The 27,646-nt window shown below is 44.0% G+C and overlaps 1 protein-coding gene across 1 annotated transcript; it reads right to left on the bottom strand.

Annotated features, from left to right (window-relative positions):
* Nucleotides 1-944: 944 nt before the first annotated feature.
* On the bottom strand, nt 945-24,423 carry ADA2 (adenosine deaminase 2). Its single transcript, XM_007937177.1, has 9 exons — nt 24,102-24,423; nt 22,458-22,683; nt 21,012-21,222; nt 10,302-10,429; nt 8,255-8,345; nt 6,018-6,126; nt 2,102-2,259; nt 1,305-1,507; nt 945-1,038 (listed from the first exon to the last, which is right to left on the bottom strand). The coding sequence occupies exons 1-9, from the start codon at nt 24,421-24,423 to the stop codon at nt 945-947; spliced, it is 1,542 nt and encodes a 513-aa protein (XP_007935368.1).
* Nucleotides 24,424-27,646: the final 3,223 nt, after the last annotated feature.

Below are 27,646 nucleotides of genomic sequence, written 5' to 3'. Positions count from 1 at the left end.
GTGATAGTACACTGAATTGTGTGCTTCAAAATGGTTATTTATAGGTTATATGAACTTTATCTCAATTTTTTAAAAGCCACTCTGCTCTGCAAAAAATGAATTGGAAGGGCAAAGAGAATAAAAGGGAGATCAATTAGTAAGCCATTGCTATTACTCAGGCAAGAAATGATAATTGTTTGGACTCAGTTAACGGCAGTAGAGGTAGAGAGAAGTAGATGGATTTAAGATACATTCTGAAGGTAATGTGTCTAATTGGACTTGATGATGCACTGAATGTAAGGACCAAGAGAAAGATTAGTGTCAAGTATTTCTCTGAAAATTTTGGTTTTGGCCAACTGGTTGAAATACATAGAGGTGTCACTTACCAAGATGGGAAAGACCAAGAAATGAGCAGTTTTGACGTAAAGAGAGCCAGAATTTGGAATTGCTTATAGTAGGTATCTGATTTTTCCATGAGCCATCCAAATGGATAAATAAATTTGGAAATCATCAGTAAATAGTTAGTATTTGAAAACAGGAGAATGGGTGAGACTACCCAGTATATAGTGAGAAGAGAAGAGCAAAGAAGGAAATAAGAGAAGAGAGCCCAGATTAAGCCCTCTGGAAATCCAACACAGAGATCAGATTGAGAAGGAGGATCTGAGGAACAGAACCCAGAAACAATGGCCAAAGAGAGAGAGGAGAAAACCAACATGGATAATGTCACTTAGGTTGAGAGGTAAGGATATTTCAGAAAGAGATGTTTGGTCAACTGGTCAAGTATTTCTGAGAGTCAAGAAATACAGAGGCCATCGATGACCTTCACGAGGTCATTCTTGATAAAGTAATGGAGGTGAATTTGAGGATGATTAACAAAAAGTGAAGACAGCTGGTGCGGGGTAACTCTTTTTGAGCTTGGCTGTGAAGGGAAGCAGGAGAATAACGGAGGAATAGCTGCCTTCGCCTCACTTCCTGGCCTGGTCAACTATAAACTTATCCCATATCTTCTCCCAGGTCTTCATGGCAGCCTCTTTCTCAGCAGGCATCATGGCGCTGTACCTGCAGTAGAAGAAGAATCCAGATCAGCCCCAGGGGAAGTTTCAAGGAATGGGATAAGGAGTGTGAAGGGATCTCAGATGCACACAGAGCACATTTCTCCCCACTCCAGGAACTGGAGCAGAACAGAGATGATTCAGGGAAAACCCACAGAGACCATCCAGGCTTCCACCCCAAACTTCTGGAAGAGATAAACACAAGTTGCTCCACAGTAGGATGAAGGAGTAGAAGAGGGGATGGGACTATGAGAAGTGTGCAAGGATACTCACTTGATAGAATTAAAGGCCAGCTGTTTGAGTGTCCTCAGGTCAGCATCCATTCCCCCTAAGCCCATAAAGCCCTCATAAAAATCATAGGTCAAGCCTTTGGCACCAAAGAAGCCTGGATCATCAGAACTGATCACCATGGGTTGCCCGATTGCCATGAGAGAAACTGCAGGGTGGTTTCTCAGGTCAGACACCAGCTTCAGAACCTGTCCAAGAAAAGTCAAGGGAAAAAGATGAACTTGGATCCATACAAAGAATCATCACAAGTGAGATGAGTGAGACCCTGAGCATAATCAGCTCCTTTCTTATTCCCATGATCAGTCTGAATATTGGAATGACTTCTGACACCAGGAATAGGTCCAGTCCTCAAGCTCTTTCTGACTTTTTTCAAGTGTCATTATCACCACAAACTTGTGGTCTGACTCTCTTTTGGTCCTGCTCAGAACAGCAAGATAGACAGGTGCTCAAAGGATCCAGGAAACTGCTAGAAGCAGCAATAGCCTGTTGCCCTTTCCTTTCCACTTCACTGGCCTCTGCCTATCTCCCTTCAGCTTTGCTCACAGCTTTGCCCCAAATTCCACCCTGTTGGAGACTCTCATTGCTGCCTCATTATTCTTAGTGTTTTAGAAAAAAGGCCATTCCTAAAAATCTTTACTAATGAGAATGGGAAAGTTGAGAAATATATAAAAAAAAGTGTTATGGAGAGAAAAAATTATACAGGAGAAAGCTTGGGAAATAGGGTAGAAGTTGAGGCTGGGGCCAAGGTTGTATTGGATTACAACCATGGATCTAATACACACCTGGTTGGAAATGGGACAAACTTCTATAGGGATGTCCTTTTTCCGTAAATCTTCCATGATGGCTGGGTGTTTGTTCAAAGCAAAACCATGTCCGATCCTGGTGGAGTTCATTATCAGGGCATCCAGAAGATTATTGTCTATGGAAGTACCTTTCCAGTCTGGAGATGAAGAGATAGTGTTCAATAGGGATGGATGATCCACAGACTATCATCACACACAGATTCCAGATGAAGAGAAATAAACTTCATATATATATACACACACACGGGAGCTCTGGTGGCATAGTGCCTAAGGCATTTGACTGTTAACCATAAGGCTAGCAGTTTAAACCCACCAGCCACTCCTCAGAAGGAAGACTGGGTAATCTACTTCCATAGAGATACTGCCTTGGAAATCCAATGAGGGGGTCACTATGAGTCAAATTCAATTAGACGGCAGTGAGTTTGGTTTGGTTTTATATATATACCAACCCACTGCCAGTGAGTTGCTTCTGACTCATAGAAATTCCCATAGGGTTTCCAAGGCTGTAAATCTATGGTAGCATAGTGGCTAAAGCACTTGACTGCTAACCAGAAGGCTGGCGGTTCAAAGCCACCAGCCACTCCTCGGAAGGAAGGTTGGGCAATCCTACTTCCGTAGTGATAGTGCCTCGGAAACCCAAGGAGGGGTCTCTATGAGTCGGGGCTGACTCGACGGCACATAACAACAACAACAACAAATCTTTACAGAAGTAGATTGCCTCATCTTCTTCCCATGGAGTAGCTGGTGGGTTTGAAGCACCAATCTTCTCATTAGCAGCCAAATGCCTGACCCACTGTACCACCATGTATCTGTACCCCCTCTTTTCTTTTTGTAACAAATGAGGAAATTGTAACTTCAATAGGTTTTGCAAATATACTGTGAACATTCCATTAGCAAGTACCAAAACTGAGCATCTCACCTTGGTCTCTCTGACCCCAGTTTCAAAACTGGATTTCAAGTCCTTATTTTCTTCCCCTTTCTGTTGGTTTCTATAGCAGTTTCCTGGGAATTTTATGCTTACAGATTTTGCAACAAAGGGTTGCAGATTCCCTTATACATAATGTCCATATCATTATCTGTATTGACTTTATATATTTAATAGTGCCCTTGGGACATGGCTAATTATAAGATCACAGTGGCCACCATTAACTAATTAAGCTGTGGCAGACGCTATTGGCTGCCTCCTCACCAGCCATCCCCAACTCAACTTTCTTGCTGACAGAGCCCTCTTTCAAGGGTAAAAATCCTGACTTTCTCGCTTCCCTTGCAGCTAAGGCAGCCCTAAAGCTGACCTCTGAGGTTTTCTGCTAGGGAAGCTTCTGGAACTTCCTCTCTAATAAAAAGACATGCACCAGGGGAAAGGTCTCCTCTTTCGTTTCACTGGATGTGGTCATGCCTGAAGGTGGTTTCACAATCTTGTGATCAAGTGGGGTATAATCATCAACTCAATGAGGAGAGAGATACTTATTATGTGAGATATTACATAACCTTATTGTAAACCTATGTATGTATATACTCCATTCCTTGCAGCCACAAGCATCCTAACTGAGCTTCATGTAAAATATGAAAATTCTGTTATTCTGTTAGAAGCAAAACTCAAAAATTCCCATTGCTTGTGTGGTGGTTAAGTTTGTATGTCAACTTGGCTGGGCCTGATTGAGTGGCTGGGCAGCCGGATGTAGTATTCCCCAGGATGAGACTGGTAATCAACTTTATGGTGGAATCTACTGTGAGCAGCTGAATAGCTGCCTTATGGATGTGGTCTGCTTCCTGTATATAAGCAGAAGCCTTGGGGAATGGTCTCTAGCCTATGGCACGCTTGGACCCTGCATGTAGCTGTGCCATTGTTCAGCAGCCTGCCATGCTCTGCTGACCTTGGGGCTTACAATGGACTTGAATTAATGGCCTGCCGTGTGGTTTGGGATTTTCAGGATTGTGCTATTTATCTGTCGATGTTGGGCTTGTTAGCCTCAGCAGTCAGTAGCTGGTTGAGTGAAGAGATGCCTCTAGCTTCAGTGGGCTGGGAACAAGAGGCAGAGCTGAAGCCCAAGGTCAAGGGGCTTTCACACAGCCTCTCAAGCCTGGGCACTTTGAACTCAGACTTAAAGCCCCCAAACTGTAAGAGAATAAACTCCTCTTTGTTCAAGCCATCCCATTTGTGGTATATTCTTGTCAGCGTGGCACTAGGTAACCAGAACATCTGGTTAGGGTAAGTATATTAGATAGATTTACTGTTTTCTTAATCTAGTACTTTCTTTTTGAAGATTTCATCTTTTCCTTTTTTTTTTTAAATAAGGACATTTCTCTTGGGTATTAAATACCCCAGCCCAGGCAAAATCTTCTCCTAGGGCCATATATCTTAGAATCTGATTAGGTTTCATACAATGTTTAATGATTTCACACAGGTAAGTATGATCTTTCCAAATTGACCACAAGCTCTTTAAGGTTAAACTCACCCCACCCCCATCTCCCACATACAATTCTTTAAAGCTCCTGGAGCAGACTTTGATCTAAATTGGATCTAAATTGACTCAAAATGTCAGGAAAAGGGATTAATGCACATGGACCCTTTCCCTGAGAGATGGCCTGATACAGGTTTAAGCCAGGTTGTGAAATACAAGCCCCCTCCTTCTTGCCTTGGTCTTCTGAGAGTGACAGGTGCCATAGGCTTTCTGAGGGATGCCAGTGGGAATGTGTCAGGGGCCTCTTTTCTAGTCTAGATCTCTACTTGAAAACCCTCCCCAAAAAATCTTGATTTCTCACGGAAAGTCCAACCACAATCTGGTGTTCTCTTTGCATAGGTTTTACACATTGGTGGGGCCTAGATTATGGTAGACTAAGGCCACAGAATGAGCTTTGGGAAACAAAGAAGTGTCTAGGCTAATGGTATTTCAGAAAGAATAGCAGCAGGGCTGCTGCAGCAAAGAAGGGTTTTCTCAGCACTGAAGCGTGGTGGACAGAGCCCCCTAAGATGACAGAGCAGGCTAGTTCCAGTCCCTCCTCTGCCACTTACCACTGTAACTTTGGACATGCCAGTTAACCTCTGAAGCTCAATTCACTCATTGTGAAATGAAGGTCATGAGAAAGGGTTCAAACTGAGACTCCACTATTTACTAGCAATTTAACATTGAACCAATAACTCTATGTTTGAAGCCTTGGGCTCTTCATCTTTAAAATGAGGACTGGGGTAAGAGCAAAAAATAATGTATGTTAAGTGACTGATACACAAAAGATATTTAAAAAGTAGTAGCTGTTATCATGATAGTTATTCCTTCTCCGTGAAACTGCCTTTAGGTATAAACAAAATAATTGATACGAAACCCACTGCCATCGAGTCAATTCTGGCTCATAGCTACCCTATAAGACAGCGTATAATTGCCTTATGGAGTTTCCAAGGCTGTAGATCTTTGTGGAAGCAGATTGTCACATCTTTCTCCTGCAGAGTGGCTGGTGGGTTTGAACTGAGGATCTTTAGGTTAGCAGCTAAGCTCTTAATCACTGCACCACCAGGGTTCCTCTCAATAGATATGAAAGGGCAATAAAACAACTATAGAGTTCCTGTATGGTGCAATGGGTAACACATTTGACTGCTAACCAGAAAATTGGAGGTTTGAGTCCATGCAGAGGTACCTTAGAAGAAACGCCTGGCAATCTACTTTCAAAAAATCAGCTATTGAAAACTCTATGGAACACGATTCTACTCTGAGACACATGGGATAGCCATAAGTTGGAGCTGATTTTGTGAGAAATGGTAAATAAAGCAACTATAGACTAACACAATGTGGTATTGGTACCACTGCCCTAGTATCCTGCCTGTACTCTCGGGTTCTGGTGAGGAATTCTCCTGCCCACCACCTCTTCCACCCCCGGCTTATATCTTGTGCAATCGGCTTACCTGTCTCTCCAGCATGTAAAAAGTACGGTAGATTAACATATTCCAAGGATGGAATCAGCAAAGCATCTTTGTAGTCGTACAAGGTGTGGCCAGTATCCTCACGCCCCACCTGCATGCAGGACAGAGAGGAGGAGACATGGAGGCACGTGCTTGATACATGCTTCCCTTTGCTGAGGTACACCCTGCTGTCTGTAAGCACTCTCTTTTGTACCCTGCCACTACAGCTTGGGGCCTTTGGTCACATAGTCTGTTAGTAATGACCAGTAGCAGAGTTAGTTGGGAAAGAAAAGAAATTGTAGTATTGCTCCAAAATATTATCTTCCTTCTTCAGAGGCTGTACCTTCTATGTTCTCAGCCCTTTCTACCTTGTCTTCTTATATCACCTCTGCTGCAGCCCTGAGCTCCTTGGGGGAGGGGATAGATAGAGGGAGAGAGACCGACAGGAGAGAGAAAGAGAGACAGAGGGAGAAAGAGAAGACGAGAGAGACCCACAGAGAGAAAAAGAGACAGAGACAATGAGACAGGCAGAGAGAGAGAGAGAACATGCATACCCCAGACCAGGAGGACCCAGGTGCAGCGTGGGCCTCCATCACCTGTGGGTCCCTGCACATGTCCATTTCCCTCTCTGCAACTCAGTTGCTTGATTGTAACATGAAGAGTGACTAGAACAAGTCCTGCTTTTTAAACTAAGCCACATGTACCCCAGGGCTCTGTAGCTGTGTGCTAGGAATAAGGGGTACTTGAGGATAAAAAAGCATGCCTCTTACAGAATGCCAGTTTTAATTGGTGGGGGAAGAAAGATGTGGGGGGCAATGAAACATTTTTATAATAAACATGAATATTCAGTGGAGTAGAACAGAATGTAGTCTTGAAAGGAACTTAGAGCTTGCAAGTGGACCGCTTTGAACAAATTCCTATTGCCCTCCAACCCCAATGTCCCATGAGCCCTTGTCCATTAGATGAACGGGCTGTCTCAGAAGCCCTGCACTAGGCGCTCTTCCTCTAAATTCCACCCTCCGCTCAAGCCTTCATCAACACTGCACACAGAGGCAGGGGAGGACCTTCTGCCCCTTTTTTTCGAGAGGTCACAAGTACAGATTCTTGGAGCACTTCACAAGCATCCCAGGAGGACAGCCTGAGCCCAAAATAAAATGATTCCATGAAATCTACTCCTTTGGGCTCTGGTTGGTGGGAAGGTAAAAAACTGTAAGTATAGTCTCAGCTAAAATGTACAGATTATTTAAAAGGGAGTCAGGACTGCATTTTAAAGAGTCAAAATTAATTTAGATTCCTTAATTAGATTAATGAGAGTAAGGAGTTGTCAGCTGGAGAGCCTGGCCTGACTGTGGGGGGTGTGCAGCTTCAAAAGTAAGTGGGAGGAGTTATTGCTCAATGAGTTTCTGTTTGGGGTGATGAAAAAGTTTTGGAAATAGGTGGTAGTGATGGTTGCACAACATTGTGAATGTAATTAATATCACTGAATTGTCCACTAAAAAATGGTTAAAATGGCCAATGTTATGGTGTATATATTTTACCACAATAAGGGGAAAAAATTAAAAGTGGAAAGGAAATGAGACAAAGAAGAGGGAGGAGACAAATTTCCCATCCCTGACAATTTGCTCTGGTGGCACAGTGCCTAAGGCATTTGACTGCTGCTAATCAGAAGGTTAGCAGTTCAAATCCCCCAGCCGCTCTGTGGAAGGAAGATGGGGCAATCTATTCTGTAAAGATTTACTGCCTTGGAAAACCAATGGGGGTTACTATGAGTCAGAATCGACTTGATGGCAGTGGGTTTGTTTGGTTTTCTTTAGTCTCATCTCAGTTTGAGACCAGTCAACCTCTGTGTGCTATGGAAGTGGGGGATGGAGAGTTATAGAGGGAAGGGAGGTGTGATTTTATGAGTCAGAGGTAGGTGGGCAAGTTGGGCTGGATAAGGGATCTGAAGGCAGAGGAATGGGAACGAGTCTTTAATTATTGTTCAGACTCCCTGAATTCCTTCCCTATTCTGGAATTTCCCTTTCCAGCCACCCAGCTCTTTCTGCCCTCCCTCCTTCCATGGCTGCCACCCTCTGCAGCCTCTTAGAGATGGTCAGTGCTGGATGCTGACCGGCCTGTGGTCAGTCCTGAGCCTCTCCAGAGGGTTTCTGTGTGTGCAGTGCCACACATGGTCCCTTCATGAATTGCTGCCTGCCTGGCCCTTTCTATATATATCAGGAGCCAATGAGCGCAGGTTTTACCAAGTCAAATCCTGCCACTGTCTTGGGAAAACGGTTTCGAAGTGCCATGGCTGTTCTGACAGATTTTTTGATGAAAGATGCATCCTTGGATCTGAGAGAGAGAAGCACAGAGACAGCATGATTCGGGTTACCTGAGTTATGGAGTGGTTCCCTCCTGGGGCTGGTCTCATGCAATCCAAGGGGACAGCAACCATTCCCCAAACCCTCACACAACTGCCCATATGGCCTCATTCCCACCAGGCTAAGGTACTCCCTTTAAATGGCTCCATCCATGAGATATTTCTCCCAAATACATGCCTATTGAGGATCTCAGCTGGCTCCAGAGGGACCCATCCCATCATCTCTCAGAAGCAAGCAGGGTAAGGGGGTTTCCTGGGGACAATTTGTCTACATTTGGAAGAAGCAAAATGGCCTTGTACAAAACTTGCCCACCTCACCAAGGGTTCTTGGGTCCTGGATGTGGACCCTGTTCACTGGACACTTAGAAAATGCTACTGGTCACTCAATTTCCTAATGGATCAGTGGGACCCATTAACCATATATCCTGTTTGGCTGGTTCAATTAGCAATACCTGGGTTAAGCGCTAGTTCCAGAGCCCTGAGCCCTTCAGAACCACATAACTAAGCTGTTTAACCTCCCTTTGATACACCTCTCCCTTCAAGTCCAGGATAGGGATGAGTCTAGCAGTATAACAGCAAACATACCAAACAACAAAGGTTTGGCACAACTCCATGATAGGACAAAAATCTCTGCTCAATTCCCTGGGGATTAAGTTTGTCCTGCTGACCAGCCCCCACCCACCCCCTCTCCTCCAGAGCCCTAAGGGAACATGGGAGTCATTTATTCCCAGAGCTCACATACCCTCACACACCCCTGGCCCTGGGAAGGGTCAGTTGGCACCAGGGAGCCTTTGAATAGAACTAGTTGAGCCCCATCCTGCATGCTCTGTCCTGAGCTAGTGAGGACACCAATGTAGGGTCCTATTCTTGCAGAGCCCCAGGTCTGTACAAGGAGGGGAGGGGATTTTGGGAGAGCCAGGACAGGAGGTTGCTGGGAAGTCTAATTACTGCAGAGCCAGCCCTATGGGAAAACAAAACCAAAAAAAACAGTTGCTCTCCATTCAGTTCTGACTAATAGGGATCCCATGTGTGCAGAGTACTATGCTCCATAGGTTTTTCAATGCAGTGAACTTTTATAAGCAGATCACCAGGCCTACTCTTCCGAGGTACCTCAGGTGGGTGTGAACTGCCAATCTTTTGGTTAGTCAAGTGCTTAAAAGTTTTCAGCACCCAGGGACTCCCAGCTGCATGAGAGGACCTAGTGAATGGAAGCACTGCAAAATCCCACTGTGCCCCTCTCCTGCCCTGACTGGAGTGACTCCATTTGGCTGCTACCTCTGTATCTCCGGACGTGTACAGATCATAGGCTAAGGCTGGCTACTCTTTGAGATGAGCAAGCTCTTCTTTTGGTAAGAAGGGAAATTAAGTCTGTAAAGCTTTCTGCATTTGCCTCGAGAAGGGGGTCAGTCCGTTCTTCACACCCCCAGACCACACACATATTGCCACTGTGGGGTCTCATCACATGAGGCTGAGCCAGAGTTGTACCTCTGGGTCCCCTCATCTATCAGGGCCTTGCCAACAGCCACACACAGCACATGGTGACATTTGGCAGAACCCAGTGGCAAATTGAAACAAAGAAAGGGGCCAATTATCCAAACATACAGGCAAAAACAATGTACCCACAAGTGCGTCATCCAGGCCCATGTGGGGTCACAGCCTAGAATTATCTGGGATATTGCCACAGTTCTTTGTTTCCATTTGATTGTGGAAACCTGAACTAAAGGTGATGTCAGGGACATATCTCCACTTGCTGGGCTCACACACAAACGCACATGCCAAGCCCATGTTTGCCTGGCATCGAGCTGTCTGACTCCCAGCCTTCCAGCCTCCAGATTGCCCTGCAATCTCCTCTCCTCTCCCTTCCCAGCCTGGCATCTGCCTGCATCCCATACTCCCAACTTTTGTAGCTTCAGCCACCACAATCTCACCTGTGATCTGAATAAATGATTTTGAGTCCAATAAACTCAGGATGATCCTTTGCAAACTGGTCAGCCACTTCCTTGTACGTTTTCACACACCACTCTTTGTCATGGGTCTTCCCATTCAGTTCGTACACCTGAGAGTAAAGCATGGTCACAAGCAAGACATCAGAATTGAGCAGAGTAGAACATCATTCCCAATTGCCAATATTCTTTCAAACCAGGTGGACTTTGTACTTTCTGTGTTCAATGTCTTTTACAACCCCTGACATTTTCTTTGTTGCTTTATTGGAAGTCCTGCCCCTCTCTGGAATAACACTTTGATGTCAAGAAGCAGAGATTTCTGCCTGTCTTGTTCATTACCAGGCTCCCACCTGGCATGTGGTAAAAAAAAAAAACATAACACCCATTTCCATTGAGTAGATTCCAACCCATGGTGACGTCATGTGTGTCAGAGAAGAATTGCATTCCACGGGGTATTCTTGACTGTCATCTTTATGCCTCGATTTACTCTCTCACTTCCCTCCTGGCTAAGCCATTGTGTATACCACAGCCATCTCCATCAGGGCTACCCTTTGCACTCTGAGTGTCTTTCCAGCTCCTCTTCCCAGGCTGGTGGAACAGCATTTTTGCTCTTTGATCTCCCAGGGGTTCTGCTGTGCTGCCTGAGTTGGGGGAAGTGGGGTAACCAGACAGCTGCTTCCAGCCCCTCCTTGGGCCTATTGGCCTTTGCTCTTTGGTTTCCTCTGCTACTCCCTCTTCATGCACTCCCTGCCAAGTGGCTGAGTCCCATGGACCCTGGGCTCCCCATTGTGAGGAGGCAGATTCCTTGATTGCTTGGCCTGGGGTAGACATGCTCAGGATTACTGAACATTATTAAGGCCGTCAAGATCTTCCACAGAGAAAACTGTTCCCTGAGTACCTCAGTATTGTCCATTATTGTGATTATTTACCAAGAATTTTTTAAAATGAACTTTTCTTGTCATTCATCAAAGTATTCTACCTTCTGTCCAACAGACTTATAGTCGGGCCCTCTGCTAAACCTTCAAATTCTCAGTGCTGAAAGAGACCTATACACTTTAGCCCAATTGTGCTCCAAGTGTGGGCCAAGGACTCTTGTGGGTCCCCTAAACTTGTTCAGGAAGACTACATAATCGAACTCATCCATAATTTTAAGATGCTATTTGTTTTCTCACTCTCATTCTCTCTTGAATGTATAGTAGAATGTTCCAGAAGCTGCATGATGTATAGTGATGTCATTGCTCTGGTAGGTAATGAAAGGATTGTGTGCTTGTGTATTCTTGTGTTTTAAAAATGTCTTTTAATTTTTAACACAATATGTATCAGTAGATAAACTGTACATTAAAAAAAAAAAAGGCTTTTTTGGTATCCTCAAAAAAAAAAAAAAAAAATTAAGAATGTAAAGGGGTCCTAGAACTAAAAGTGTTGAAAAGCAATGCTTTAACTCAACCCAGAATTGCTGCTTGAAATAGCCTATTGAGTCACCTGCCCAGATACCCCAATGGGACTTTGAGCCGCTTGAGGATAAGGTTCATGCAGTTTTTATCTTCCCATCTCCCCTCCTCTTGCACTAGAGTAGGCACTCCATAAATAAGCATTAATTTAAGAAGAGTGCTATTCACCCGGAGTTTTAAAAGTACCAGGCGTGTTTTAGAAAATGGATGAATACATGGATGTTTGTGGGGATGGTACTTGGAGGGAAGAAAACAAAAGCAAAAGCAAAAAAAAAAAAAAAAAATGACAGTTTTGCCTAAAAGGAGATCCCTGTCAGATTAATCAAGTATGCAGAGATATGCAAATGATGCAACCAGGAGGCATGATGGGGGCTTGCATATGGCAGTGGTTCCAAGTCATCAATCCTGTCAATCCAGTGCTCATCTCTGGAGAAGGTTGGGACCCCTGCCTTCCAGGGTTCAAACCCCACTGCTAGTTCCCATAGCATGGAGCGCCATGAAGTTGGAATCTGTCTCCTGGGGCTGCAGATGCTGAAGCCGCATTCAGAGCCGTTTCCTAGTCTACTGGTGCCCCCGGTAAATCAACACTGAGGCTGCCTGTGCCCCGCATTCCTGCAGCTCTGGGCTCTTGCAAAGAAACTGCAGGCTAGACAGAAATGGACAGGATCTGAATGCTCAAGAGCAGCCTGTTTGAAGGATTGGGAAATCTCCTTCTGGGTGTGAGGAGACCAGCAGCTTTCACATGGCCTCACAGCTAGTGTGGTCAGACACTGCTAAGAAGGTTAGAGAAGGTTCTCAGCTGACATGGGGAGTCTGGGAAGGTTTCTCAATTGTTCCGGTTACCTAGTGCCTCTCTGACAAGAAACATACCACAAATGGGATGGCCTTAACAAACAGAAGTTTATTCTTGCAATTTGGAGGTTTTAAGTCCAAGTTCAAAGTGCCAGGCTCTGGTGGAACCACTGAGACTATGGCCCCTAGCTGCCCTTCAGGTCTGGAATTGAACCCAGGCCTGTGGCATCCAGCCAACAATAGACAGGCATATGAGTTGAACATTTTCCTGAGGTAGATACACTCCTTGGAGAGAACAATCATGGGAGAAAAAAGGGCTGCTTATGCACAGGGAGACAGCTCAGGGGGCAGGAGTGCATGAAGGGATGGACACAGGGAAGAGGTAACTATAGGGAGGAAGTGAGAGGGGAGCTGTTGCATTGTGGTAAATTGTGGTCAATGTCATGAGACAAAGTATATGTGAACTGCTGTATGGAAAGTGAATTTGCTCTGTAAATTTTTACCCAAATCACAATAAAAAGAAAGAAAGAAAAAGTTCTAACCAACAAGGAACCAAAGAGAAAAGAAAAAGTGCCAGGCTCTAGGGGCTGGGTGAAAGCCCTTCAACCTTGGGGTTCAGCTCTGCCTCCTGCTCCTGGCCCACTGGAGTTAGAGGCATTTCTTCACTCAGACAGCTGCTGGTTGCTGAGGCTGAGAAGCCCCAAGGTTGACAGGTAAAAAGGCACAGTCCCAATGTTACCAAACCATGCGGCAAGCCATTAACTTAAGTCCATGGTAAGTCCCAAGGTCAGCAGAGCATAGCAGGCTGCTCAACAAAGACACAGCTAAATGCAGAGTCCAAGCGTGCCATAGGCTAGAGACCATTCTCAAAGCTTCTCCTTATATACAGGAAGCAGACCACATAACCAAGGGCAGCTACTCAGCTGCTCACAATAGATTCCATCATGGAGTTGATTACCAGTCTCATCATGGGGAATAACTACCACCAGCTGCCCACCCACTCAACCAGGCCTAGCCAAGTTGACACACAAACATAACCATCACATCAATTCAGGTTCCCAAAGGAGAACTGAATCAAATCAATTATATCTCATACGATTGTTTCAAGGATGAAATGAGTTAATATTTGCAAAGCACTTAGTAATGATAACCATTAATAATAAACCAAAAAAAAAAAAACACCAAGCTTATTGCCACCAAGTTGATTCCAACTCATAGTGACCTCCTGGGTTTCTAAGGCTCTAAGTCTTCACAGAAGCAGACCACCCCATGTTTCTTCTGCAGTTGGCTGGTGGGTTTGAACCACTGACCTTTTAATTAGCAGACAAATGCCTTAAGCCCTGCACCACCAGAGCTCCTTAATAATAATAGCTATTATTTTTATTACACATCTATCAGCAAGTCTCAAAACGCAACTCAACACCTACAGTTGTCTTAGGAAGATGAGTTAATAATTCAAAATTTAAACAATTTGCAAGTAAAGATAAGTGATACAAAAAGCTGTTCTATGTATTTGATAAGTCTTGAATTAAAAACACATTGAACTCAATTCAGATTATCTCAATTTTTAACTACAGTTTAACTGATAAACTATAAATTGTGGGGAAATGTAAAGTTACAAAATGTTATTGTCTGTAATATCAGAGAAGAATAACATTTTGAAGTTGGAAAGAACCTCAGGGAAACTTGGGAGCAGAGTTGCTCAGAGTCATACAATTAAACTCTTCTATCAGATGCATAAACTATTGCTGTTGTGGTTGTTATGTGCCACCAAGTCGGACCTGACTCATAGCGACCCCTCCTTGGGTTTCCGAGGCGGTATCACTATGGAAGCAGATTGCCCAATCTTCCTTCTGAGGAGTGGCTGGTGGGTTTGAACCACCAGCCTCTGGTTAGCAGTCAAGTGCTTTAGGCACTATGCTACCAGAGCTCCCCACCTATAAACTACAACTCAAAAATTCTAACTCCCAATACATTTAATGGAGTCCCTGGGTTGTACAAACTGTTGAAAGCTCAACTACTAACCAGAAGCTTGGTGGTTTAAACTGCCCCAGAGATTTAAGGTGGTTTAAAGTGCCATAGAGGTTTAAGGTGCCTCAGAAGATAGGCCTGGTGATATGCCATTGAAAGGTAACCTTGAAAACCCTATGGAACACAGTTCTGCTCTGCAAAACACGGAGTCACTGTGAGTTGGAATCAATTCACCAGCAACCGGTTTGTTTTTTTAATTGGTTTAATGCAATTAACTTTTACTGCTAGCTCATCATTCATTCTACAAGCATTAATTGAGCTTCTTTAATGTGCCAGGTGTGCACCAAAAGCTCCACATTCATAATCTCATTTAATCTCAAACTGTTAGGTAGATAGAATTTCATAGATGGAGATTTGAGGAAGGAGTTCTGGTGCATAGTGAGGAAAGCATTTGGCTGTTAACCACAAGGTCAGCGGTTTAAACCCACCAGCTGCTTCAAGGGAAGAAGATGAGGCAATCTACTTCTGTAAAGATTCACAGCCTTGGAAACCCATTGGGGGTTGCTATGAGTTGGAAACGACTCAAGGCCAGGGGGTTTTGGTTTTGGTTTTGGTTGGAGATTTTGAGGCTTTTAAAAAGATTAAAGAACTCAGCCCCATTTCATATTTGGAGGGGAAAGGACATCTGCCAAATGTCAGCATGACGCTTACCCTAAGGTGCCTCCCTTTCTAAGGGCGACCCCTGCCCTCACCAATTCCATACTCTAGTCTAGACAGCCCAGTAGGTCTCAAAATTCTCAGCCCCACCACCACACTAATGGAGAATGGTGGGGGATGCTGGGCCCCATCCCAGAGCAATGAAATCACTGGTGTTTATAAACTCTCCAGGTTGATTCTGATGCATAGCCAAGGTCAAGGGCTACTATTTTTTCAGATTCAATAGACAGGTAAAGAAAACAAAACAACAACAAAAAAAAACCTCACTGCCTTCGGATAGTGACCCCTCCTTGGGTTTCCAAGGTGATATCACTACATCACTATGGAAGTAGATTGCCCAATCTTCCTTCCAAGGAGTGCCTGGTGGGTTTGAACCACCAGACTTCTGGTTAGTAGTCAAATGCCTTAGGCACTACGCCACCAGAGCCTCCAGACAGGTAAACAGCACAGTTATAAAGAAGAGTCGTTGAGAGGGCCCTAGCCTCCATAGTCCATATTGTTACAGAGCAACACCAAGAACACGAAACAGAGGTCACTTCAGCAACAAGCCTAGCAGAATTTTCAACAGTGTCTGCTAAGAATCCAGGAAAAAGTGTGTGTGTCGGGGGCAGAATAGGAGGGCACTAGGAGCGCCTGTTACACAGTGACAGCATCCACCGAAAATGTCTGGGAACAACCATCAAGGTTCTCTTTCCCACCAATGTGTCTCTCTCCTAAGATCTCCCATCAGTAAGTGCCAGCAGGGCAGTCTCCTGTTGCTAATCCTTCTGGATCTTGTAAGAGCTCCACACCAAAGACTTGCCTGGACCCAGTCTGGGCCTCAGATTCGGGCAGTGGGGGAAGGGACTGGAGCCCAGGAGATAAGACCCGCCTAGCAACTGTTGCTATAGGAAAGTGGCCTTTGTTATAGAGCATTAGTAACACAATAGGAGGCTGAGCAGCCAGGATAGTCCATCAACATCATCCCAAGGCTCTGAATTAGCCCCACAGCCAAGAAGGGGGAGGTAATGCGGCTCAGCAAAAGAATTCCAGTGAAGACTGTTTTTAGTTGTTAATGTGTTGATGGCTCCCCCTACTCTGGCTAATGGGGGGCATTAAGGCACAGACTCTTCATTGCTAGAAGCCTTTGTTCAAGGGTCAGGCCAGAACAAATGGTCAATCCCATCCCCCTCAGCCTCCACCGGAATCAGAAATCCCAGCAGCCCTCTACCTTCTGGGAAGGCTGGCTGGGGTGTGTGTGCGGGGGGGTGGGGTGGGGGTGTAGCCTGGACAGAGAGGACTGGAACTGGGAAGTGTCCCCAATTTACCTGCCCCGGAGCCTCAGTCTTGCCACATCAGTCTCAGGAAGGAGAAAATAACCACCACAGAAAAGGGGGAGAGGTACAAGAGGGAAGCATTGCCCCAGCCTTTCTCTCTTCCCTCCAATTCATTTTCTCAGCATCTTCCCCAAATACATCCCTGCCAGGTTCAAGATGAAAGTCACAGTCCTCAAACCGACCAAGACCCAAAGCATCTCAGCGATTCTCTCCCTCCCTCTTCTCATCACCGTTCAAGAGCCTGAAGTTCTGCAAGATGAAGGAATCATTCTCAGCACCCACCCCAAGGAAGCTGCCAGGATTTGCCCAATGGAAGGCAACAACCCTGCTAGGGGCCAGTTCTTGGTAAAGCATCAACTCAGCTCACATTGTTGTTGTTGTTGTTATGTGCCATCGAGTCAGATCTGACTCAAAGCAACCCCTCCTTGGGTTTCTGAGGTGGTATCATTACGGAAGTAGATTGCCCAATCTCCCTTCCAAGGAGTAGCTGGTGGGTTTGAACCACCAGCCTTCTGGTTAGCAGTCAAATGCCTTAGGCACTAGGCTACCTGAGCTCCTTCTGCTCTCCCTAGGGAGTACCATTTCTCCTCAGGAAGTAACAAAATTGAAGTTGGATGCCCTCTCTGGGAGCTCCTTTTGAGATGAATGTTGCCCCTGAGCTCAGAATGCCCAGTGTGATGGGAGAAGTGCTAGACTTAGGAGACCTGGCCTCTATCTGGTATCAGCTCGACCTTAGTGAGCCTTTCTTTCCACTTCTGGGAAATAATATCTTGTCTAAGACAGGGTACTTGTGAGGCTCAAGTGCCTTGGAGTCAAAATGCTCTGTAAAGGTCAAGGTGAATTAGGCCCTTTCTTAAAAGCATGGTCTGTGTTGGGCCACCTGGATCAAACCACCTGGGGGCCAGTTCACATTGCAGTTTCCTGACCCTACACACTGAATCAGGATCCTGGGAAGTCAGGGTCCCAAAGCAGGAACTTTAAAGAGCACCTCCAAAGTACTTCTATGCACCCCAAAGTTTGAGAAGCACCATCAACAAGTATAATTATCATTGTTGGTGTCTGCTGAGGATATTAGAAGTGTAGAAAATATTCACACTAGGTCCAGTCTGAAATAACTCACTATCTAGTTGGAAAATCAGTGCTTATATATTATGACTAAGATAAGGTAACAAAAGAGAAGTTCTGGAGATAAATGCTAAGGAAGACAAAGGAGGGGATACTGAATGTCACAAGCCCAGCAAGGTGGTGGAGGAGGGCTGATCTGACTAAGGAGGCAGGATTTAAACTGGGCCCAGAGAGGAGGCTGGGGCTTAGATGGGTCAGGTCCATGGGGAGAAAGGAGGATTTTCCAAGCCAAATACATGGGAATAAATTGTTCCAGGAAGTGCCATTTCTTCCATTCTGTATAGGCCAGACCAAGTGCCAGCTCATCCCTTTCAGGAATCCTGTTCTCTCTAGAAGCTGGGTCATATCCTTTCTCTTCATTTAGAAGGATTGTTTTCTTTATCATTAGGCACTGAATGTCCTGATCCATAATTATTTGTACCTAGGTACCTATTCTCCTCACAAAGCTGATGAAAACTCTACTGAGGAGCAAACATCAGCCTCACTTCTACCTCTCAAGAACTCAGAAATAGGAATTTAAGTCTGTACTTTCAAACTGTGACACAAACAACAGATCCAAGTGGAGATAGTGCAAAGTCTCCGGGGAGAAGACTCTCCAGGGCCCAGCCAGATGATAACCTTACTGAAGTATTAACATATCTAAAGAAAAAGATGGGTCAGTGCAGGATGCAAAGAAAAGGGAGAGTTGACCCTTGAAGAAGCTTTGTCTCCTACTAAGGGAAAGGGATCCCTGACCCACAAACTGGAAGAACTGGTTCTTGAAGCAGGTGTGGGCCCTGGTAGTAAAGTGGTTAAGGCTCACTTCTCCTAAAGGTTGGTGGTTCAAACTCAACAGCCCCTCCACAGGAGAAAAGAAGTAAATCTGCTTCTGTAAAGATTTACAGCTTTGGAAATCCTATGGGGTAGTTCTGCCCTGTCCTGTAGGGTTGCTATAAATAGGAATCAACTCAATGGCAGTGGGTTTGGGTTTGTTTGTTTGGAACAGGTGCATACTTTATTAGGGAGCCTGCAAACTATTTACATCAGTCTGGGAGTGTTGTTGTTGTTGTGTGCCGCGTGAGTCAGACCCGACTCATAGCGACCCCTCCTTGAGTTTCCAAGGCAGTATCACTACGGAAGTAGATTGCCCAACCTTCCTTCCAAGGAGTGGCTGGTGGGTTTGAACCACCAGCCTTCTGGTTGGCAGTCAAGTGCCTTAGGCACTATGCTACCAGAACTCCTGTTGTTGTTGTTAGCTGCCATCAAGTCAGCCTCCAATCCATAGGGTGTACAACAGGATCAGACCTATGGGATCAGATTGTTGTGATCCATAGTGTTGTCACTGGTTCATTTTCATAAGTAGATCACCAGGCCTTTCTTCCTAGTCTGTCTTAGTGTGACTTAGACTCAGTCCCCACTGAAACCTGCTCAACTTCACAGCAACACATGAGCCTCCGCTGACAGATAGATGGTGACTGTGTATGAGGTGCGCTGGCAGAGAATCAAACGTAGGTCTTCCTCATGGAAGATGAGAATTCTACCACTGAACCACCTGAGCCTCAAATCAATCTGGGAGTAGTGAATCAATTTGTTGTTGTTGTTGTTAAGTGCCGTCGAGTCAAACCCGACTCATAGTGACCCCTCCTTGGGTTTCTGAGGCAGTATCACTATGGAAGTAGGATTGCCCAACCTTCCTTCCGAGGAGTGGCTGGTGGGTTTGAACCACCAGCTGTCTGGTTAGCAGGTAAGTGTCTTAGCCACTATGCTACCAGAGCTCCCGTGAATCAATTTAGGGGGTCCCAATAAGCATTTAAAAAAAAAAAAAAGAGTGCAAAATGTCAGAGTCATTTGGTTTCTGAAATGCTTATTTCATTTTACAGATGGATATGGTTAAGTGTGAAAAACACTGTCTTAAATAGGGAATTTTTTATAGTACTTTTTTCTTTTCTGGGAAAAGGGTTTCATCAGATCTCCAAAAGCTAACACTGACCATGTCCTTCTTTGTATTTTCACCAGACCCCATAAATGGTTCTTCAACATCTAGAAGAATATCAGTCACATGAATTTCTTTACCTATTGGTCTCCCACTGAGAAAGTGTTGGGCATGGATTCTGTTCTATATGCCTTTGTTCACACAGTACCTCGCATAGGGCCTGACTCAGAGTAAGCACTTGCAAGTGTTTGATGAGTACAGGAAAGAAGAGAGAAAGAGAGGAGGGAGGGAAGGAGGAAGATTGAAAGATAAGGTTGGGGTGGTGAATACACTGTGTCTTGAGTGACTCTCCCTACATGCCAGAGTTTGAACTTTATTCCAACAACATTTGGGAATCTCACACACACACACACACACACACACACATTTCAAGGAGATTAAAGAAAAGGTTGAATGTAGAATGTAGAATGTCTTGAAGAGAAATCAATGAGGAAGCTTCTGTAGTAGAAAAGACAGGAAACAGCGATGAAAGTTGGTAGTTCCTAGAGGGGAGGGGAGCCAAGGGAAGGTTTCCTGCAGGAGCCTCCAGAGCCTTGAAGCTGAGCAGACCCTGGTAGGGAGGGGTCCCAGGCTGGGAAAAAGGGAAGTAGAGAGTCACCAGGCCTTTGTCTTTCCTGCAGACTCCTTGCAGACACCCAAGCCAGCACTGTCAGACCCCAAAAGCCGTGTTCTGAGGTCTGCTAGAAGCCACTAGTTGTGGGTGTATGGGACTCTGGGGGAGCACAAGCTATCAGTTCCTCTACCTTTACAAGCCAGAGTACTCTATGAAACCTCTTTTAACACATTAACCCTGCCCCAATTCTGTTTCTGAAAGCTTCTGTGATTACAGCGTTACCCATAGAAAACCAAATCAAACCATTGCCATCAAGTCAACCCTCACTCATTGACTGCCCATAGAAGACCCCAGTTAAAATGCAATCATGTTTCACAGGAAGAGCCCCTCAGGAGCTCACCCACTTCATTGTTACATGAGACTAGATCCATGATCAGATTCAACAGCTGTCTCCTTACCAAGAACATTGTCCTAAGAGACTCAGGGATGCAAAAGGAGATAGGTCAAGAAAGGTCCTAGCAGGAAGCACTACTCAGAGTCCAAGGCCAGGGAACCATGAGCACCCAGGGAGCACCATGCCTACCAGAAAAGGGAGAAGGGCAGTGACGGTTATGGCTACAGTTTTGCTTGGGCTAGCCCAGTACATCTTACAGTCCCTTTGTATCAGTGACTGGGGGGATGAATTCATGAGCATTTAGTCCTCTCTCTAGCACTAGCGTGAAGACCAACAAGGTGAGATCTAAGTCAAGCATAGAGCAGAAGAGGAGTGGTGAGGAGAGGACAAAGAGGTGGGCTTACTGGATGCAGCATGGCTCTGAGCTCCAGGTAGATCACATTGTCCAGGTAGAACTCCTCAAGGCCCCTGATGATGTAGTCTCTGAACACTGGCGCATAATGGACAAGGCCAGAGATTGTGAAGAAAATGGTTTCAAACTTTGTCCATATGTCATCTTGGTCTGCATAAGTCACCTCAGGGTTCTCAGTCACCAGAGTAAAAGTCTTCAGCAGGCTGTCCAGGACACAGAAGGAGTGTGTAAAGGAGCACACTTCAGGCCTCATGTACATGCACATGTAGCGTTTCTATATGTCTTGCTGCTCTTACCCAGAAGCATAGTGTCATAGTGAGGGTGATAAGGAGAAGGCAAAGGGAAGAATCCCTGGCTCTCCACTCCACGGCCTCCATCCTTTAATCAGGTAGCTGGCTGCTGGCTCCATACTCCCACCAGCTGGCTCCATACTCCCAGGAGACAGCTCTGGAAGGAGGCTTACCCAGCCAGGCTCTCTGGTTCTCCCTCCATTTGTTTAGCCTATCCAATTCCGCTGTACTTACGTTGAGACCAAGCTCTTTTTGGGTGGTTAAAAAAACAACAAAACCCTGTTAACACTGAGTCAATTTTGACTCATGACAATCTCATGTGTCACAGAACAGACGTGCCCCCGAGGATTATCTTGGCCATAATCTTTATGGTAGCAGATTGTCAGGCCTTTCTTCCTCAGTACCACTGGGTAGGTTTGAACTGCCAGCCTTCAGGTTAGTAGCTGAACACAAACGAGCCACCCAGAAACCGTCTTTGGGTGATATAGTGTCAATAATTCTGTACTTAGAGCCACATGACCTAGGTTTATATTCATTTATGAGCCATGTGACCCTGGACAACTTATTTAACCATGCTAAGCTTTGTGTTTCGTATTTCATAAAGGGAAATAACCTTAAGAAAATGCCCTGCATGATTCCGTGATCAAGATAACTTTTACTGATAACACTACTATACAAGTAACAAACAATATTATTAGTTATAGTATTACTTCCTTCTATTAGTATAGTATATATTCTAATATTATTACTTATAATAATATTACTATACAAGTTTATTAAGAAGTTGCTTTATCATGTTTTCAAACTGTTTCATCTATCTGAGTTGTCATTGTCCCAGGAGCTGGGCATTTTCTTTTTTCCAGCCCTCATTGAACATCAAGACAAATCTCATTTTATGCAACAACAGTGTTGCTGCTCATATCAGATTTTAAAATGCACCAGGAACTTGGCTATGGAAAGAAAAGACACTAAATGCTTTTTTGAAGCAAAGTATCGATCTGTAAAGTTAAAAAGAAAATGTCTCCTGATTTTTCTCTTTTTTATGGCTAGATTTTTAACCTAAGAGTTTGTACCAAATGAGACACACCTACACACTGCACATTATCTATGACAAGTGTGCAACACCTGCTTTCTGGACCACCACTCACCCATTGTCAAACTCAGTAACGTTCTGCAGCTCTTTTCTATAGTTTTCCAGCAAAATCCACTTTGAACAATCTTCCTTCTTAGGGGCAGGGGAAATTGGGAGAGCAAATTTGAACCGCAGAGTCCCCCTTGGAGTAATACACATATGGCAGTAAGGCCTATAGGTGACATTTTTCACCAGCCAGTCCATATCCAGGATGCCAAAGTCATGGAGGTGTAAGGCAGCCCCTGGAAGGGAAAAAAGAAGATGAGGGAAGCAAAGGAGGGGAAGTTCTGTTCCAGGGATACAGGCTTGTGAGGATGGTGTTAATGGAGAAGAAGGGGAAGACATAAGGATTATTATAAGCCAAGTTCTTCTGGAAAAACACATAATGTACTTTTGTCCAGCTCTAAGACTTGATCTATTTCTTGTATTTGCTCCCCAGTATGGCCACTGTCTGTCTTCTTTGCTCTAGCAAAGAGTATGGTTTCCTTGTCTTCCTCCCTCATTAGTCAGAAACCGTGGATGTGTTGGGGACAGCATCAGGTGTGGAATCAGAAGACTGGGGTTCAAGTCAGGGCTCCATCAGCTTCTAGCTCTCTGCAGAGCCCAAGCCTTTAAACAAGGCCTCCTCAGCCAACACAAGGTAAAAACTCACTGCCATTGAGTGGATCCCGACTCATAGTGACCCTCTTTGGGTTTCTGAGTTGGTAAATTTTTATGCAAGTGAATTGCCCAGTCTTCCTTCCATGGAGTGGCTAGTGGGTTTGAACCGCCAATCTTCTGGTTAGCAGCCAAATGCCTTAGGCACTATGCCACCGGAGCTTCTTAACACAGGGTGAAGTGATCTTATTAAGAGTGAGCCATGGGCACTCTAGCTCTGCTTGCACAATTGCCCTTGGTCCTCTTACTCTGCTCCCCAGACCTGACCCCTTTGCTTGCTTTCCATTATCTGCTGTAGGTCAGTACCTGTGGAGCTTCTGACCTGAAGGCTTTGCCATTTGGGGCCCCATGCAGGCACTTCAGATCTCTGCCAGTTTGCACTCCAGGGCTTGTCAAGGCAGAGTATATACTGTTCATTCCTTTGCTCTTCTTGCTGAACCCAGAACCCGGGTCTGACACTAACCCCATGGGAGCTATCCCAAATGTGTGAGGCTAGTGCATTGCCCTCTCCAAGGTTTACATTCCCCATCAACCAGGAATGATAAACTCTACTTTACCAATCTCAGAGTCATTTTTATTTTAATCTCTATTTATGACATTTAAATAAAACGAGGTAGAGAAAAGTAAGTGGCAAACTGCTATTTGATGAGTTATGCATATGAGATTATATGACCAGACCCTTTTCCAGCTGTGTTAGGGAAGACCAGTAATATCCAGGGACCAGCACCCCACCCCCATCCCAGCTACTGTGTCTCTGAAACTGAGTTCCCTCAGAAGCAATGTCTTTGGTTCCCAGGGTGAACTAGCAGCTACCATTAAATACTCCTGGCCAGTGAGAACAATGGAGCAGTGTTGCTTAGTGGCTTTCTCAGGTACTCTGCTGAGGACTTCTTTAGATACTGCTCTTATTTAGAATAAAAAGGCACACGGACTTCTAGAAAACAGCTCTAAGTTTCTCCATACCTTTCCAAGGTCCCAAAACCACCCCTCTCCAAACCTCTACCTTTTGGCATCTTCTTCAGGACATGGAATACCTCACTTTTCTCAATGAGTTTCTTGGCCTGGAAAAAGTGCATGCTGGGTGGGAACTTCTGGGTCTTCATGGCCTCCATTATCTCAGCCCTTTTGAGGGCCATGAGCTTCCCATTGACATCTTCCTCTTCTTTCTTCAGCACCAGTTGCCCACCAAGTCGTACCATTGCCTCTCTCTTTAACAGTTCATCCCGTTCATCATCTATGGATTTGGCTGAGCAGAAAAATGACAACACCATAGCCAAAAGCAGGAAGAGCAGTGCTGGCCACCCAGATGGGCCACCCACAGACATTGGGATGCCTAGAAGAAGAAATTGATCAGATGGAGACTCAATCAGATGAGGCAAGTAAGGGAATATCTACACATTTAACTGTGGAACTCTCACTTCCCTTCTCCCACTCTGTTCTCAGATCACAGGCTAGTGGGTTCCAACCACTGCTACTTTTTGGTTGGCAGCCTAATGCTTCAACCACTATACCATCAGAGCACCTTCAGATTACCAGCAGGCAGAATATTGAAGAATTTTTCTCTGAGACCCCAGAGAAAAGACCTGCTTGTACAGAAAAGTAGGAGGTTCACCATCTATGAGATCTTCCTATGGTGAAGTCTTTCATTCAGTAAGCTTTTCTCACACAAAGAGAAAGAAACTGCAATCAGATGTTTAGTGTTTCACTTTTAAATATAGCCACGAACAATAGATCACAAGACATTTGAGGAAAGTCTCCAACATGAAAGAGAGAGGCAGACGTACAGAGATCAAACTGAAAGGAACGAGGAGGAAACTGAGACAATGCAGGAAATAAAATAAAAATCCAAAAGAATACAATAAATATCCTTAGAGAGATAAGAAAAGATATTGTACCCATAAAATAGGAATAGGAGGTTATGAAAAAAATAAATGAACAGAGAATAAGAAAGAGCTTTTAGAAATTAAAAATATGAAAGCTCAATGATATGAGACAAAGTGTATGTGAACTGCTGGATGGAAAGTGAATTTCCTCTACAAATTTTCAGCCAAATCATCATCATCATCATCATCATCATCATCATCATCATAGCAATATATATGAAAACTCAAGTCTAAAATTTTACAGCAAAGTATTAAAAGATGTAGTGGAAGAAAATACTTTAAAAATAGGAGAAAATAAAATGGGAGTATGATTAATCTAGATAATCTAACACCTAAATACTAAACATTTCCAAGGGAAAGGAAAAAATAAGATGAAATCAATGGGAGGGAATAATTAAATAAATAATATAAGAAATTATCCCAGAACTAAAGACCTAAGTTTCAAAATTGAAAAGCACAATGAGTATTAATAGCCACACCAAAGTACATTGTCTTGCTATTTCAGAACATTGGCATTAAAAAATATTCTAAAAGGCTTCCAGAAAGCAACTAGTCCAGATTAGCAGTGAGCAGGGATTTCAGGAAAAAATGAAAAATAAACTTGTATTTATTAAGAGTTCTCTTTTACCAGGGGCTATGTTAAGTACTTTACATTAGTTAAATATTTTAATTGCATTTAAGAATTGTTCCTGAATACTTGGAATTCTATGTAACAGAACAAGAAGGATGATATATATGGTATATTGGAAAGAAGACTGTAAACTAGGAGATTTCAGGAATAGTCCCATATTAATATCAGTCTTTAACTGTGAGATCTTGAGCAAATTATTCAGTGTATATGGGCCTCAGTTTTCTCACTTATAAAAAGAATGAATTGAACTATATCAGTGACCCCAAAGGGTGATCAGTAAAACATGATATTATTTTAGGTGGTTCACAAATGACTATGAATTACTTTGATAAATATGTGCTTTTAAAATGTGTATTAGTACATCAACCCATTGTATCATGCTACTGTTATTTAAATTGAATTTTAAAAATTTAAGTCTGTAGATTTAAAGAAAAATATTAAGTAAATGAAAGTGCAGGGATATGACAGCAAATGAAAGTTTGGTGATCATTGGACTAGATTATATGCAAGGTTCCTTTCAGCCCTGGCATTCAATCTTTCTATGGTTCATTAAATGCCAAGACAGAATTTTAGGAAGAACTAGATGGTTATTTATCCCAGTGTCACAGTTATAGTAAGGGCTATAGCCCCAGAATCAGAAAGTTGAACTTTCCTCAGACTACAACCAAGCATGTGTTTGCCCTCATTTGAAATCACTAGAGAAAGATGACAGATCCACCTCATCATCCCACCCACCCCATGCTGTAACTTCCACTCACCAACCCCAAACCCTTGTTCCTCTCTCCTTAATGACACATAGCTGAGACCACCAAGTTTCGCAATTTCCAACATCTTCCTCCCCAAGAGGGACTCCAAAACAGAAGAAAAGCAAATGAAAAGATTACTGGTCCAGGATTATGTAGTATAGCATCTAGGGACTTTTCCTGACCTGATGAACAGAAGTCTATCTAGTTATTGGTCAGTACCAGCACAATCAAACACAAGGAAAAATAATCTATATCCACACTTACTGCTCTACCTACCTCACCTTCTCTCTCTCTCTTTCCCAGAATTTTACTTTTATTTATGAAAGAGGGTACATGAAAATTCAGTAAAAATAGTTTGTTTCTAGACTGAGAACATGTGCATCTGGGACTTTAGTAAAAGTCCTTGGGCCCTCAAGCATTTTCAGAAGGCTCTTGTGGAGAAAGCCTTCGTTCTTCCTCCTGAGAGTCACAAACCCACATAAGCTGGGGGCCAGGACAGATATTGACAAGTAAATAAAGACCAAGGCCCCAACATCCCAGTTGTCAGTTTCCAAGCCTAGTGCTCTACCCAGACCTTCACAGCGTCTATTCAGATCCCCACCCCAGATCATCCCAGTTACCTCAGAGCTGCTCCAGAAATTGTAGACTATTTGCTTAGTCCCCTCAACAGCTGTGTCAGAAGCACCAGAAAAGCTTACCATCCTGTTTCACTTCCTGTCAGTGAAGGTTTCACTTCACTCCAGCCCTCATATTGCACAGGGAGGCAGGAAAGAAAAGTGGGTCAGACAGGGCCTAGGCAGCAAGTAGGCAGCGAAGTGTGCATAGTGTATGTGTTTATGAGCATGTTTGTGTGTGAGTGTGGAGATTTATTTGTGAGTTTGTGGGACATTATGGGTGTGTTTGTGTGTGTACATGTGTTTCTGTGTGTATGTGTTTGTGTGTATGAGGGTTTATGTTGTATTTGTGTATGTAAATTATGTGTGTGCTTGTGTGTGTTTATGTGTTTGTATATGTGCACATAGGTTTACTTGCATGTTTTGCATATGTATGTGAGTTCATGCATGTGGTTTTATGTATGTATATATATTTATATATATTCATATATACATATTACACACACACATATATATAATATATACATATTATGCATATGTAAGTTCATGTGTGTTTGTGTGTGGGGGTTAGGCATGTGTTTTTGTGTATGCTTATGTATTTGTGTAGGGAGGATTTATGCACATGTTTGTGTGAGTTTATGTGTGTGTGTGAGTATATGTGTTTGTGTGTAAGG

Source organism: Orycteropus afer, unplaced genomic scaffold (genome assembly GCF_000298275.1).
Source record: "Orycteropus afer afer isolate SDZICR_OR568_19922 unplaced genomic scaffold, OryAfe1.0 scaffold00040, whole genome shotgun sequence".
In the NCBI taxonomy this organism is placed as follows: Eukaryota; Metazoa; Chordata; class Mammalia; order Tubulidentata; family Orycteropodidae; genus Orycteropus; species Orycteropus afer.
This window is presented reverse-complemented; position numbering and strand designations above follow the sequence as displayed.

Coding starts and splice junctions, on each gene's coding strand:
- ADA2 (XM_007937177.1), bottom strand. CDS start 24,423: ATGTCTGTGGGTGGCCCATCTGGGTGGCCAGCACTGCTCTTCCTGCTT. Junction 22,684..24,101: donor CCTGAAGAAGATGCCAAAAG/GTAGAGGTTTGG, acceptor TTTCCCTTCCAG/GGGCTGCCTTACACCTCCAT. Junction 2,260..6,017: donor TTTACATGCTGGAGAGACAG/GTAAGCCGATTG, acceptor CTTCATCTCCAG/ACTGGAAAGGTACTTCCATA.